Source organism: Vigna angularis, chromosome 5, assembly GCF_016808095.1.
Source record: "Vigna angularis cultivar LongXiaoDou No.4 chromosome 5, ASM1680809v1, whole genome shotgun sequence".
Lineage (NCBI taxonomy): Eukaryota > Viridiplantae > Streptophyta > Magnoliopsida > Fabales > Fabaceae > Vigna > Vigna angularis.
Window position 1 is genome coordinate 19,677,423 of NC_068974.1, and position 15,476 is coordinate 19,692,898.

General features: G+C 36.2%; 1 protein-coding gene and 2 non-coding genes across 3 annotated transcripts; all 3 read right to left on the reverse strand.

The window, feature by feature from the left end:
* Positions 1-241: 241 nt before the first annotated feature.
* Positions 242-438, reverse strand: LOC128197302 (U2 spliceosomal RNA). Its single transcript, XR_008249689.1, has one exon. It is a non-coding gene; the product is annotated as a U2 spliceosomal RNA (small nuclear RNA).
* A 2,181-nt stretch (positions 439-2,619) lies between these two features.
* On the reverse strand, positions 2,620-2,815 carry LOC128197306 (U2 spliceosomal RNA). The gene has a single exon (XR_008249693.1). It is a non-coding gene; the product is annotated as a U2 spliceosomal RNA (small nuclear RNA).
* Positions 2,816-9,557: 6,742 nt separating this feature from the next.
* LOC128196670 (protein FAR1-RELATED SEQUENCE 5-like) lies at positions 9,558-13,960 on the reverse strand. Its single transcript, XM_052878167.1, has 4 exons — positions 11,885-13,960; positions 11,717-11,791; positions 9,921-10,274; positions 9,558-9,833 (listed from the first exon to the last, which is right to left on the reverse strand). The coding sequence occupies exons 1-4, from the start codon at positions 13,958-13,960 to the stop codon at positions 9,558-9,560; spliced, it is 2,781 nt and encodes a 926-aa protein (XP_052734127.1).
* Positions 13,961-15,476: the final 1,516 nt, after the last annotated feature.

Sequence of the window (15,476 nt, forward strand, 5' to 3'; positions counted from 1 at the left end):
TTAATATTGCATTTTATTGTGCTGTCTTTATGAATTAAACATAGAATAATTGAATAAACTTAGGAAAAAGATAATGGAAATCTAGTTTACAGAAGCTAATACACAACAAAAAAGCCTATTTAACAAGCTGTGTTAGACAATTTTGGGAGCAAATGATGAAATCATAATACATTTTAATATTAAAAAACTGAATTGAACTGGCAAGGATTCACCCCTTCTATAAAAAATTGAACTAAACTAGGAGGGATGCACCCATCCATTGCAATAGTGCAAAGCAAAGGTGATGCTTGAGAGCCCCCAATAGCAAGCTACTGGAGTTGACCCTCTCCCTAAAAATATAAATTTAATATCATGTGGACCAATGGACCACATATCAGATATTAAACTGATAAGAACAGATACTACACTTGATCTTAGCCAAAAGGCCGAGAAAGGTATGATTTAGACAATGCAAGTTATGAAAATTTATATTCAGACTTCCATCTACTTGTGAAAGTCTTGACTAATGTGGGATTTTATAACTTGAGGTGCTTCTAACTTAGCGTATCCTTTTATAAATCGTCAATAATATTGTTTGCTTAAGTCGAGAAGTCCATCTAATTGTTTCAAATTTGTTTGCTGGATCCAGTCCTTAATAGCTTTCAATTTTAAAGTATTCATGGCAATAACACCTAGACTTGGCAGAATATGTCCTAAATACTATATCTCCTGCACTATATTTAAGTAGAAGACATATTTCTTTTATTCACCCATGAAAACATGTTCGTGAATGATCTAGAGAACCACTTCTAAATGATGTGTATGCTCATTCTATATTGAACTATATATTAAGATGTCAGAAAAAAATGGGAACAAACTTCCTCAAGTCATATTTAAAAACATCATTCATTATGCTTTGAAATGTGGCCGGTGGATTCATAGGGCCAAAAGGTATCATAAGTCATTCAAAGTGTCCATGATGCGTGCAAAAAAGCAGCTTTTTTATCTGTCCTCTTGTGCCAACATAACTTGACACTAACCGGATCTGAAACTGAGCTAAGAGAAAAGAAGTTGTGATAGTTTGTACGGACCATCCAAGAACCATATTTCTTCTTCATAAGGATTATAGGAGATGAAAAAGGGCTCCTGCTTTGCTGAATAATCCTCTCACGAAACATATATGTCATTAACTTTTCAATTTATGATTTTGGACTATGGGATAATGGTATGGTTTCACCTTCAAAGGAGTTGCTCCTTCCGTTAAAGAAATATGGTTTCACCTTGAAAAAGTTGATGTTTATGAAGGTGATAGAAGAGCTAACTCGGGTTCCATATGCACTGGTAATTCAGGTTATGATAAGGTTTGTGCACTATGATCCATCAATGTCATGCTATAAACTTTGACAGCAGAATTTGTATTAATCATATGCGAAATGCGATGTAAATGTGCTTGCATCATAGCATGATCCACCTTGTAAAGTAACAAATTTACCATTATGTAAGAATTTTAAGTTTAAAGACTCAATTGTCCACACCAACATGGCTTAAATTTGGCTAGAAATCTAATATCATCCACACCATTATCGCCCTTCAATTTGGTGCTTTTGTTACAACATGGCTGAGAACATGCATCTTAAGAAAAGATCCATAGGTTTATCTTCAAGGTGCTTATCTTCAAAATACTAAAATTAGTCATGACTGAGAAACATAGGTTGTCTACATCAGAATATATGCTAGTTTCAATCCAAGAGAAGATCAAATGGGCATATGCTGAGTGAAATTCACAAGAAGCTCTGGAAGGATGTGGAAGAGAAGGCGGAAGAAGTAAAATAGTCTATTTTCAAGGTGGAATGGAGTTTTGAAAATCCATGTGCATCCTATTTAAGGACATTCCATAGTGTTGGTGTTCCATAATTTCTCGAAATTAATGATCCTATATAAAAGGCTTAACTCCAATGTGACTTATGTGATAGTGACAGCAAAACTAAAAAAATTCCTTATTTAGATCTGCAACTTGTAATAACCAATTGGACTGAATGCTTTCCATATTTTGAATTTCTCGTAAAGCAGACAATAAAAGTCATTTTAGGGAAACAAGTAGAATCAAAGTATCGCTGCCCTTCTTCGTACTCTTTCAACCTTGGATTTAGCAAAGGTCTAACTGTTCTTAAACAGATAGTTACTGAACTGGGATTCCCAAAATATTATTTCTAATGTGAATTCACCAATTTGGGAAGGAAGACCTACTGAACAGCATCAGTGATATTGATTATGTTGACATCAGTGATGTTGATTATATTGATATCAGTGACATTCATTAAGTTAGTATTTCATACATGATAATTCTAATGAAAGATTTCTTAATCATCAGGATTGATGTAACTAAAAGGCTACAGAGAAATTCCTGCGGGATATAATTATCCTAAAGTTTGCAGTATTACCACTCTGGTTTTAAAATCTTATGATCATTCTTTGGAGCTATCTAGTATTCACAAAATTGTGTTTCTATTGCCATTTTAGATGCACTTAAAATTCATAATTATATGCACATAAAAGAGAACAATAACAAAATAAGATAAGAAGCATATATTTCTCAATAAAAGTAAAAAGTATCCATTATAAAAAACTGAACTGATATAAAAGGGATGCAACGAGTCTTTGCAACAGTGCAAAACAAAAGTGATGCTTAAGAGCCACAGTAACAAGCTACTGCAATTGACCTCTCCATTAAAAAAATAAATTTAATATTGAGTGGACCAATGGTCTATATATCAGATATTAAACTGATAAGAACAGATACTACACTTGATCTTAGCCAAAAGGCCGATAAAGGTATGCTTTTAACTGGGCAATGTTGAAAATTTATAGCTGAGCTCCATCTTCTTCTCAGAGTCTAGAAAAGTGTGGGACTTCGTTCATGTAGATATGGACATATTTGGTTTTCTTCCTTTTGAGGATTTCATCTAGTTTTCTAATCATCCTTTGTTGAATGTTAATAAATTGGAAGTTTGAAAACAATATTTGATGAGTGGCAGACATGATTTCTAATTTTGTTCCTGTCGTCTGAGGAAAGTTGGATCAGTTGTGTCTATGCTCTGAGGTCTTAGCTTGTCTTCGTCGATCTGTCATTATTTAAATTTTTTATCCTTCAACCAACTATTCTTCTGTAGAAGCAAAACGTCTTCCAATTAACTTGACTTTCAAAGTTATAATCTCGATTTGAATTTCAATCATCTGATGGTTTTTTTCTCAAAAGCTGGCTTTATGAAACCCGTCAATTTCTCCGTAGTAAACACAATTTAGTGTTGTAATCCACTGAAAAATGTCATAAGTATAAGGATAAATGTAATTCAACCAGTGCTCTTTTGGAACATTCATGTAGAACGAACGTACATGAGTTACATTTACGTATTTCTTTTGTTTTTGAAAGTTTATTCCGAAAAGTTTCTGAAACATGTAATCAATAAGTCTCTTTCACATGAGGTAAATGGTCATTTTCCATATTTGTAGGGTACACAAAAAAATTGTGGAGGTGCAGGATGTAAAAGCTTGAGTTGGCTTACTTAATCCAAGTTGAGAGTTGAGTTTGGAGACCGGGTGTTTCAGGGTGGTGCTCCCTCCACCACCACCCCTTCTCCCTCCACCTCCCCAAAAAAATTTTAATGACAAAATTATCTTTTAATTTTTAACCATTCTACTTTTAATTTTATTTATTTACCAAACCCTAAATCATCCCTCAATTTCACTCTTGCGTAGCCTCACACCCCACCCCCCCTTTCTCTCACTCTTTATCTATTTGAGATCCGTTTCTTCCCACCTCCGTCTCACTCTCTTCTCTCTTTCTTTCTGTGTGAGATCCGTTTCTTCTCACCCCAACTCTCCCTGACAGTGGGAACAGTCTTTTTTTTTTCTCACAGTTGTCCATGGCCTTGATCAAGATTGCTCGCAGATAATTCTACACTGGCACTAGATCAAAATAAAATAATATTCTATATAGTACAAGAAGTTTAAGGAAGAGGCATCCTGGTGGACAAAAAATCAAACCGACCCCATTTCTGTCTGTATACATTTTTTGGGAAACAATGGCAGATATTGTAGATTCGCGATTAGATTGTTTGCAATTGCAAGGTAGCACCAAGTTGGATTTTAAGTGACAATTTTGGGTTTGCATTGCAGCCTAGTAGAAAACAACTTATTCGTTGCAGACTTAATTATTCGTTTTAGATTTAATAAGGAACCAAAAATTGATCATTGATCAGCTTTGAGATGGGAACCCATTATCACCTAAACTGTAATCTTGTTCTTTATTAGCTTGGCTCCTGCTTTTTTAACATTTGTTAGCTTTACTGACCTCTCACTTAAAAATCCAAAAAGTACCAAAGTAGACATTTAATTGCCCTTTTAAAAATTAATCAAAGAAACAGATCGAAAGAGAGAAGAGAGTGAGACGGAGGTGAGACAGAGGTGGGAAGAAACGGATCTCAGAGAGAGAATGAGTGAGTGGGGTGGAGCTGGGTGTGAGTGAAAGTAAGGAATAATTTAAGGTGTGGTAAATAATAAAGTTAAAAGTAAATTGATTAAAATTAAAGAGTAATTTTGTCATTAAAAATTTTGTGGGAAGGTGGAGGGAGAAGAGGTGGTGGTGGAGAGAGCAACACCCGGTGTTTCACTCTACACTTTCAAGGATTTCATCCTGTACCTCTAAGTTTCAGATTTGTCCTCTAGTTAATGAGGTTGGATAAAAATTATCATAATAATTATATTATTATTATTATTATTCATTTATGATCTTATTATCGTATATTAAAGTTAGGATTTATAATTTTAATTTGTACTGAAAATTTAAAAGATTTAATCACAAATGAAAATAATAAAATGTGTGCTTAATATTCATAAATGAAAGGTACATAGAAGTTATTATCGTAAAAAAACATTATATTGAATATGGAAATCCAAAAAAAAAATATCGAAACTCGAATTTCAAAATCCGATACTTCTCTTTTCGGATTTCCATAAATACAGTACTTTTGGTAGTTTTTTTAGTTGTACTATTTGTAAATGTTTATTAAATTATTTTAAAATGGTTTATTATATTATTTTTAAATGTTAATTAGGTAATTTGTATGAATTAATTTAATTTATGAAAAAATATATTTATTTAAAATTGATGAATTTATTTAAAAATGATATGAAAAATTTAAAATAATTTTTAGGTAGTGTTAGTTATTATTAATTCATTAAAATACTTTAAAATAAATATTAAATATTTCAAACAAAATTATTTAATTCATAATTAATGTAATTAATTTAAATATTTATATATTTATAAAATCTTAATATTTCATTAAAAAATAACTATGTATCTTAAAATTATAAAAACAAGATATGGAAATTGAGAAAATATTTAGAGAAACAAATTCCTAAATTCAGAAAAATTATTTAGAAAATTATATTCCGGAAAACTTATTCATAAATATTTTTAATGTATTCTGAAAATTTTATTTCAAAATTTCTTTTTCAGAAATTCTATTTCGCAAATTTCATTTCAAAGATATTATTACCGAAAATTAAAAAAAAAATGGTTTCAAAAAGTTTCCAAAACATGTATTCCAAAAATCAGTTTCATAGAAGGTAAAAGGTCATTTTAAAAAGAAAAATGATACTCGAACAACCAAATTTGACAACATTTGAACACGGCACACATGTCAGCGTTTGAGCGGTCCACGTTTTAGGGTGAAAAAGCTGCTGCATTCTGAGAAAACCTGCTTGAAGTGTGACGTGGCGAGGGACGGGCACGGGCAGTTTAGGGTGTGCGTTCGAAATTTGAAATGATATTCGAACTTCGTAGAGAGAGAAGCGGCGCGAACATTGGAGACGCTCAAACGTGACCTAGACAGAGAGACGAGAGAGTTGGAGAAAGGGTTGACGAGCGAGAGAGAGAGAGACCGAGTCCTTGCCGGAGTGCCGCCGTTCACTGTTGAAGGCCGTGTCGGAGAGATCGAACGCCTCCAGCCCGTTCCGTTTGACGGCGCCGCAGCTCCGACGTCGAGCGCTCGACGCGAACACGACATCGTGTTTCCTTCGTTCCGGCCCAGCGACCTAGGGAGGCGTTGAAGGTGTCGCTTCATCCCAGGTGGTTCCGTCCCTGTCCCGGAGTGCCGCCGGAGGTTCGCCGGAGTCTCGCCGGAGTGTGGGCTGTGAGGTGGACCAATAAGAGGGGTTTTCCGCACTGTGAGTTCCATCGACACCTTAGGCAACCGTCTCCGTTCCAACCGCCACACGTCGTCTTCATTGAAGGTTGGTTTGTTTTTTGATTTTTCAGTGGAATGAATGTTGAATACATGGATGATGTTGTTTTTGGATTGGATTTGGTGTTGTTCTGTTACTCATTTATATACAAGTTTTGTGGTTAATCTTACATTGTTGCTACTCATTTTTATACAAGTTCTGTGGTTAATCTTACATTGTTGCTGTAATTTTGTTCGATTGGTAGTCATGGACCTAGTTGGCCTTGCTGTCAAAAAATGGAATTTAATAACCTACTTCATTCGGGTTTGGTAACAGTGATGTTGGTGAACCTAGGGTCCTAAAGAATGTATTTTTATGGGAGACGATTTTGTTAATAAAATGTTAAGAAATTGTTCCCAGATTACTTAGAAGTAGCTGAAATGAGGCAAAACAAACAAGCCACCCTAAAATGAGAGTGATGGACGTAGGTGGTCTTGGTGTGCAAAAACTGGAACCCAGGTACCCACTTATATTGCCTAACGTACCATTTCTGTTCTTGTAGCTTGAGTGTTTGAAAATGTTGTTTTATGTGGCACGAATTATATGAAATAATGTTAACATGAGTGTTCCCAGATTACTTAGAAGTAGATAAAATGAGGGAAAACAAACAAGCCACCCCAAAATCAGAGTGGTGGACGTAGTTGGCCGTGGTGAGCAAAAACTGTCACCCAGGTACCCACTTATTTTGCCTAAGGTACCAGTTCTCTTGCTGTAGCATGAGTGTTTGAAAATGTTGTTTTATGTGGCACGAATTATATGAAATAATGTTAACATGAGTGTTCCCAGATTACTTAGAAGTAGATAAAATGAGGGAAAACAAACAAGCCACCCCAAAATCAGAGTGGTGGACGTAGTTGGCCGTGGTGAGCAAAAACTGTCACCCAGGTACCCACTTATTTTGCCTAAGGTACCAGTTCTGTTCCTGTAGCATGAGTGTTTGAAAACCAGAGTGGTGGACGTAGTTGGCCGTGTTGAGCAAAAACTGTCACCCAGGTACCCACTTATTTTGCCTAAGGTACCAGTTCTCTTCCTGTAGCATGAGAGTTTGAAAATGTTGTTTTATGTGGCACGAATTATATGAATTAATTAATGACTATTATATTTAAGTTGTCTTTTTTGTTGTGTTTTAACAAATGCTGACAATGTTTGTTATGATTTCCAATTTGTTGTTTTAGTTGATTGTGTTGGTGTAATGTAATTTCATTTTTTGTGTTGGTGTAGTGTGATGGAGGAAGAACTTGGTGAACAAAGTGACAAAGGAAGTGATAGAAGGAAGAAGGTACGTAGGATTGTATTTCATTTCCATACATTTGTTGTTTGACTGTATTTAATTAGTAAGCATGACTTCGTATGCAGTTAGTGTTCAGACACTACTGCAGAACCAAGATGATAGGTGTTTTGAACGAACGGTTGACTATTGAGCACAAGGGTTACATTGAGAACAGTGTTTTTGGTTGGTTGTTATACTTGCCAAGTTGTATTAAGATAGGTCGGAATTTGTTATCTAAGTTATGTGGTCAATGGGTAGATAACATGAGTGGGTTTTATTTTGGGGGCAAAGTTATTAAGTTTACTGAATTTGATGTGTGTCTGTCGTTAGGGTTGCCTATTGTTGGTGAAGTGATAGATTTAAATAAAGTTGGGCATCGTAGTGTTTGTAGGGAGTACTTCCCTGAGGGGAAAGTGGATGTCAGCATGGTATATGACTTTTTGTTAGAGGAACATGAAAATTTTCCAATAGAACATTTTTGCAGCTTGTATATATTGGTAGGGATATCAGAGTTCTTGCTTCCGAATCGAAGTGGAGTAGTGTTTCCAATCATTTTTGACCTTGTTTGGGAGTTGGGGTATGTGGCTAAGTACAATTGGGGCAGTTTAGTTTTTCAGTACTTTGTTGAAAGTGTGTGTAGTGCTTCAACAACAATGAAGAATGAAACAACCAAAATCCATATTCATGTTCAAGGATGTGCTTACCTATTGCAGGTACGTGTTTGTTATGTAATTGTTAGTGAAAGACAATGATTGTTTATTGTTTGAATAATTTTTATTGTCTTAGTTGATGGATTAAACATTTGCAGGTATGGTTTTGTCACCATTTTGTGACATCGAAGTCCATTTACAGTACACGGGTAACAAAATTCCCAAGGTTGTTGAACTGGATTGATATGAATATTGGGGATAAGTTTATCAAAACTGCTTTGGCAAAGGGATCGGTGAGTAGTTGTTGATTACAGGAAGGTGCAAAGTTATTTATGATTTGTGTTATTATGAAACAAAAATTGTTAATCACATTGCAGGTTGTTATTGATGTTGGTGTGTCCAAAGAGGAGCTTTGTTATGGTATGGTGAAAGACGCTTGTGAGAAATTTGGTATTCCATTTAAGAAGCAAAATACAGGAGATAAGGAAAAATTACTTTTTGTTGTAGAAGAACAAACACGGGTAATCGCGGACATGCAAAGTAGTATTAACGATTTAAGAAAGTTGGTTGAAGCAAAAAATGAAGATAAGAATGAAGAATTTGTGGAAGAACTGTTGTGGGGAAGTGAAGATGGTTGTCAAAGTACACCGGTTCAGCATGACCAGCAAACCCCTGTGGTTGAACGTGGATTTCAAATGCAACAAAGCACAATGTATGATCGTATGAAAGCGCAACCCCGAATACGGGTTAAGAGTGTCGTAAAAAGAAGTCCTTATACTGCAGGTGTTAGAAGAAAAAAATGAGTACCTCAATAAGTTGTATTACATTACGAATTTCAGTTTTAGATAATGTTATCATGTTTGGAATCATGTTGAAATAGTTGTTTTAATTTTGAAAACATTGGAATCCTTTTTTGAATTGTCATGATTTCATTCTTGTTGTCTGTAATAGTTTATGACAGAAGCAGGGAGTTCAAATGAAGTGGGATGAACATTAAATCAAGTTCTTTGAATGTGTTTTGATGTGTAAAAGGTTAAGAAATTTATAGTAATAAACCTTTTGTTTGTTAGAATGTTTTAGTTCATGTTCCAAAATATTATTTACTTTTCATTATTTATTACTATTTTATTCAGTAAATGGGAAATGTTAGTGATCATTTTGACAACAAATGTTTTATTGCAATGGTTTTAATGAATTAATTAATTTATTCTTTTTTACCATAACAAATGAAGTTAAGTCAAAATTATTGAAGTTGAAGTACAACAATTGGTGAAGACCAACGTGGTTGACAGAAATAAGTAATAATTGCATTTTCATTAGATCATAAAAATTCAAAGACAGTAACATGAATTCGTAATGTACATTATGGTTTACACTGAGATTGGATGTATCACAGTACAGGGACATCCATTAATATAAACTTCAACTAAAATGTCATTTCCAAGATTGTTAACCTCAAAGACTAGCATGTCTCCCTCCTTCAACCCATATTCCGTGCAAAATTCCTTCCATCCTTTGCCAAACTTTGTGGAATTGCGAGTGACAGAAACCAAAACACTACACATGACGCCGTCCTTCTGTCCAAGGAGCATAACCTGTGTCAAGCCTTTGCTCCTGATAAGATTCCCAAATGCAATTTGCAAGTCCTGTGGCAGTAACAAAAATGAAGTAAATCACATTGTCCAATTTATGACAACTATATATTAGAAAATAAAAAATTAGTGAGGACGTACCAAATGACTTCCCCGTGCTTGTGATTTTGTCAACTTCACCGAAAACAATGACGTATCAGGATAATTGGTACCATCATAAATGAAGGATTCCCTACTCTCTTGGGAGCAAGCACCGAAATATATGGTGATATGGAAATTATTATTACCCACATAGTCGAAGCTTATGTGGGAATCGTTCAATCTTTCAGGGTATATGTTTCTCATTTGACCCCAACCATTAGTTATTCTTGGATTGACGGTATCCATGTTATAAGTCACCACATGCGTGTGACCATTGTTGTCCAGCAAGGACCATGTCGGTCCTAATTCATTTTGAAAGGCCGCAGCAAAGTGCCTATCAACGTACCCAATGTCCTGCACAAGTTTTAACCAAGTATAAGGTCACTTTCATGAGAAGAAATTAATTAAGAAGAACATGCTTACTGAATGAGAAAAGTGGATGGATCCAAATTTCCACAAGACTCGTAATGTTAGAGCAGAGGTTGAGGCAGCCATAACTTGAAATAGCAAAACCAATATGTTTGGCTCTTTCCATTTACCCAACCCTAAACCACAAATATATATACACAATGAAGAGGTTTGACGAAAAGTTAGAACAGTGCACCGTCAGACGTGTCCAATGAATTGGTAGAGTAAATTAATTGGTTGGTTACAAGAACGTTGAATGGCATTGGGAGATGTAGAATTTGAATCCGTTCCACGAAGCAGTAAATGTGTTGAACCGTTTCAACAACCATTTATTTCATAATAAATGAGTCGTAATAGTTTATGACGTGGTGGTTGGGGTACATTAAATGGATAACAGAGGAATAAAAACCACATTAAGAACGAACGCTACTAACATTGAGAACGAACGTTCTCCGAATAAGAATATTACGGAACGGGCGCCAAATAAGGACGGTCCTAAGAACCAAGTTGACAAACCGAACGTTCAAAGTTAAAAGTAGAGCACATGTCAAACCCCATCATTGCCGAAGAAAACGAACGATGCTAAGAATGGGCGAACGGTGGCTACATAACGAGCGTCATACCAAGGAAGCACAGCACGCGGAAGGTTTAAAGTAAAAACTTAACCATAAGTAAAGAGGGATGATTGGAAGCACAAACCGAACGGCCCTAACAATGGGCCGAACGGTTACCATGGATAACGAACGGCCTCTTCAGGAACGGCCTCTTAACGAACGGCATCTTAACGAACGAAATAAAAATGCAACAAAGTGCATGGCAACGGTCAAATCAACGTAAACAGTACGTCAACTGCTGAACGTTCGTAGCCGTCAGGGAACGCTATGGAAGTTACCAACGAGCGCTCTGTTAACTAAATATGTGAACTCGTTCAGCAGTTACTATGGCAGAGCGTTCGTTAACGCACGTTTTGTAGTGGTCCGCCTAAGTGGAAGCTTGAACTCAAGAGTGGGTAGTGATTTAGCGGTCGGTCGTTGACGCTTGTTCGTTGACGCTCGTTCGTTGACGTTCGTTTTGGAGGACGTTCGGTGTCCATGCTTTGCGTTATGCGAAATCATCTGGACAGCGTTCGGTATTCAACACACGGTTTGGTATTAAACATTCCTCAGTAACCATATTCATGAAAAATAAATGTAACCAAGTAATATATTAATGTTATTTATTTGAATGTAAGGACACACATAATATTGAACACCATACATACCCCAAAAAATAAGTTTATACCCACAGTGCATGGGTTAAAGGTGTGTATAAGTATTTGGTGAAAAGTCATCATTGTGAACGATGTATTCTCCGGATGTCAATAAAGACATGAATTCTGATTGGGTGACTTGAGATTCAAACATATCCTCATTTGGAAGTTCCTGAACATTGTGGATGTCCGTTATGTCTTGGTTACTTGTATCCTGAAATAAGAGTATTAGTTAAGGTTTAAATCAATGAAGTTGATTACTAAGAAAAGTACATCAAAACAAACGACATGTGTGTCTGTTACTGACATTGGAATTCCTTGCATGTTTGGTTTTAGTAGCATGGGACTTTTTCATTTTTGTAATTTTTTCAACTGTTGATTGCAACCTTTTTGTCCTGGGTCGGCCTTTGCGTTTGACAGCTACAGGACTGCGCACAAGTAAGCCGTCAATTTCACAACTAGGTCGAACCTCTTCATTACAATGCAGACGTCCATCCATGTGAGAGGCATCATTGACCATCGACAATGTCGTTGATGTACATACACCCAAAGTTTTGGCTATACAGTTTAAATCCGAAAGCAAGTTATCAGATGCAGTCTCAGAATCACAAGCAACCTCTGCGATGTCATAGAAACGCTTACACAAAGCTTGGTACCTTTGCATCTTACGGTCTTCAATGTTGTTGGTGTAAGATGCTTTAATGAGAGTATGTCTTCTACGGACGTTTTTGCTCCACCTACGCAAAACATATTTTGTTGGTACATTACGCACATCTTCCTGCCCTAGGACCAATAACGAATGTCTACACAAGATTCCCTTAAACTCAAATAGTTGGCAACTGCAGTGAGTGTCGGTTGTCACAGGATCAAAGACTACTACATGAAATTTTGAACGACACTCACCCTCCCATATGAAGTCTTCTTTAACAGTGTACCTAGTTATTGTACCTTCTTTTGTCATGTTTTTAATGAAGCAGTTCATGCGTGACCGAAATTCGTTTTGAACTTCCACAAATTTTGCCTGTGTGTACTCGGTTTGGTATTGTCTTTCAATAAGAGATTGAGATCCACATGGTAGAGTCGTATTCATTGAAGAAAAATCGGCCTCAAGTTCTTTTTGCGCTTTTTGTCGCAGGGCGTTATCGTACTGCTGCACAAATTGTTGAAGTGTTGTACTTGAATTTATGAATCCATCAAAGAATGCATTCATGCCCTCACTTCGTTGGGTAGTTGACATTCCCGCCCAAAATTGATGTTTCATATAACAAGGAACCCATCGTTGTCTATCTGCATACAATGAATTTAGCCAATCATTATTCTCTAACCCTTGACATGACATCAAATTTGCCCAGCCTAACTCAAAGTCTTCATAACTGACTGTGTCATACACAAGCCTCTTAAGTTCACTTTTGATTGCTTTATAGCATTTGTAGCCTTGCAACTTCTCAGGTATTTTTTTCATTATGTGCCACAAGCACCAACGGTGTTTTGTGTTTGGAAACACAACATTTATGGCATTGGACATTGCCTTGCATTGATCAGTCACGATACCTTCAGGACCCTTGTTTGACATACATCTAAGCCAAGTTGAAAATAACCATGTGAATGTCCTAGTGTCCTCTGCAGAAATCAAAGCACAACCCAGTAATATTGAATGACCATGATGATTAACACCAACAAATGGTGCAAATGGCATATCATATTTGTTTGTTAGGTAGGTTGTGTCAAACGACACAACATCACCAAAATCTACACATGCTGCGCGACTTCGTGCATCGACCCAAAAGACACTGCTTATTCGGTTGTCGTCGTCCGTTTCCATATCATAGAAAAAATCATTGTTTAATTCTCTCATTCTTGAAAAATATCTTAAAAGTGTTTGGCCATCACCTTCCTTACAAAGAGTTCTTCTCTGCTGCCCAATGTAATTACGGGCATCACGTTCCACGAATTGCATATTTTCAAACCCACCGGCCTCATTCACCAAAGATATGAAACTTTTGTTAATGCGAACACCAGAATTATCATTGATATTAAGGGTGTGCATCGCATGCATATTAATTCTTCGATTACCACGTATAAGGTTGGAGTTATTTGGACACATGTCATGGCTGTGTTCAATAACAACTGTTCTCACCTGCCATCTTCCTTCTTTCATAACAACAGTTATTCCAGCTGGACATTGGTTTTTCTGACTTGGCTGGGTTTTCCATTCTGGAGCAATGGAAGTTAGGTACTTCCCTTCCCTAGAGCAAACTAATTTAAGGAAGATTAAGTCGTTGTTCTTATTTCTCCTAGAAGTCCTTATCCGAACACCAAAACCACTCCTCACAGCATAGTCAGTGTAAAAACTTTTAACCTCTTCAATTGTATCAAACCACATGAATTTTAGGGACAATATCATTCACATTCTCAGTGGAATCGTTGTTCATCGCACAAGCTACTTCTTCAGACGCCATAATACGTGACAAACACATTCAAAAGCAATGCCTAGTCCAACATCACATGGACGTCAAAGGTTAATGAAAGCAATCATTAAAACATGACAACAACATATTTCATATTCCGGGACCACTAATGTTCATGCCCACACTTTCTCATAACGACAAATTTCTTGTATTTGCAACTTTCAAACAATATTGTAACAAAAGCCAATATTTTTCTTTGTTCAATCAACCAGAAAATAACTCTTTAATAGAAGGCATAACATTTGAAATCAGTAAAACATTAACTTACTAAGAGAAGGAACGTCCTTTCACAACCGCTTCAATAAATGGCCTTCAATATCCCACCAAGGTCCAACGGCCAAGCTCCTGGGGATTAAATGCTCTTCAATGTCTGAACAACTTGCTGGGATTAAATGCTCTTCAATGTCTTACCAACTTCATACACGGAAGCTGTTGCTTTCGGCCATACCCTGTAATTCTTGAATGAGAAAAGGTGAGTAATGCGAACAAACAAATTAATCACAAAAGGTCGGGTTTATTTGGCTTTATACTGCATTAAATGGAAGTTCGTGGATGGGCGGGAAACTCCAACGGCTGGAACGCCTAAACATTAATTGCATGACAAGCCAAATAAGGGTTTTAGCTGCACAAATCATTTCAAAATAATATAATATTATTATATGATTATTCAATTGTTAAGTTATCCCTGCGTCAGTTGTGTGAAAAAAGTTTCAAGTGTAATTATGGCCATTAAAGTCAATATTATAATATTATATTCCTCTATATAATACAGCTTTCGATTTCCTATTGGCATACCTCTTCAAAGTAGTTTGGACGTCAAGTACAGTTGCTTATCCTTTAACTACAAGTTTTGTGTTTTTTCGTTGGCCCATGCATAACCTAATTCGTTTTCAACGATGCAGTTTGAAAGAATGGAGCCATGGGAGGGACTTGATATAGACGACAGTGATCTCAAAGCATTCTTAAAAAAGTGCAACTCAACTGCAACGTTGATACCAGGACTTGCTGGAAATGTACAAGCGGCCATGCTAAACAGGCAAACAGATGAACCTAAGTCAACATAGGAATTTGTTAATGACATTGCAAAGGCAACATTTGATCGAGATTTCAAATCTAATCCTTGGATATTGTCTGAGAAGTTCATTAAACACCATGGTGAACTTTTTCATTATCAGTGGACACGGTTATATAGTTTAAATGTTTAATGTTTTCAATAAGAATGGTATGATATTGTTTGCAGGACTTGTACAAGATGGCAACATTAACAACGTCACCCAGCTAGAATGCGTTAAGTCAATGCATGTCCTTCCATTTGTAGCATGCATTGTTAAAGAGTGCAACCCAAATGGATTGGGTGACATGAAAATTGTTGTCAAGGTCTATCACTAACAAGATTGAACTGCCACACTGTCTACATTGTTAACTTTGTTA

Coding starts and splice junctions, on each gene's coding strand:
- LOC128196670 (XM_052878167.1), bottom strand. CDS start 13,960: ATGTGGTTTGATACAATTGAAGAGGTTAAAAGTTTTTACACTGACTAT. Junction 10,275..11,716: donor AGGATATGTTTGAATCTCAA/GTCACCCAATCA, acceptor AAACTTGTGCAG/GACATTGGGTACGTTGATAG. Junction 9,834..9,920: donor AAGCACGGGGAAGTCATTTG/GTACGTCCTCAC, acceptor TTACTGCCACAG/GACTTGCAAATTGCATTTGG.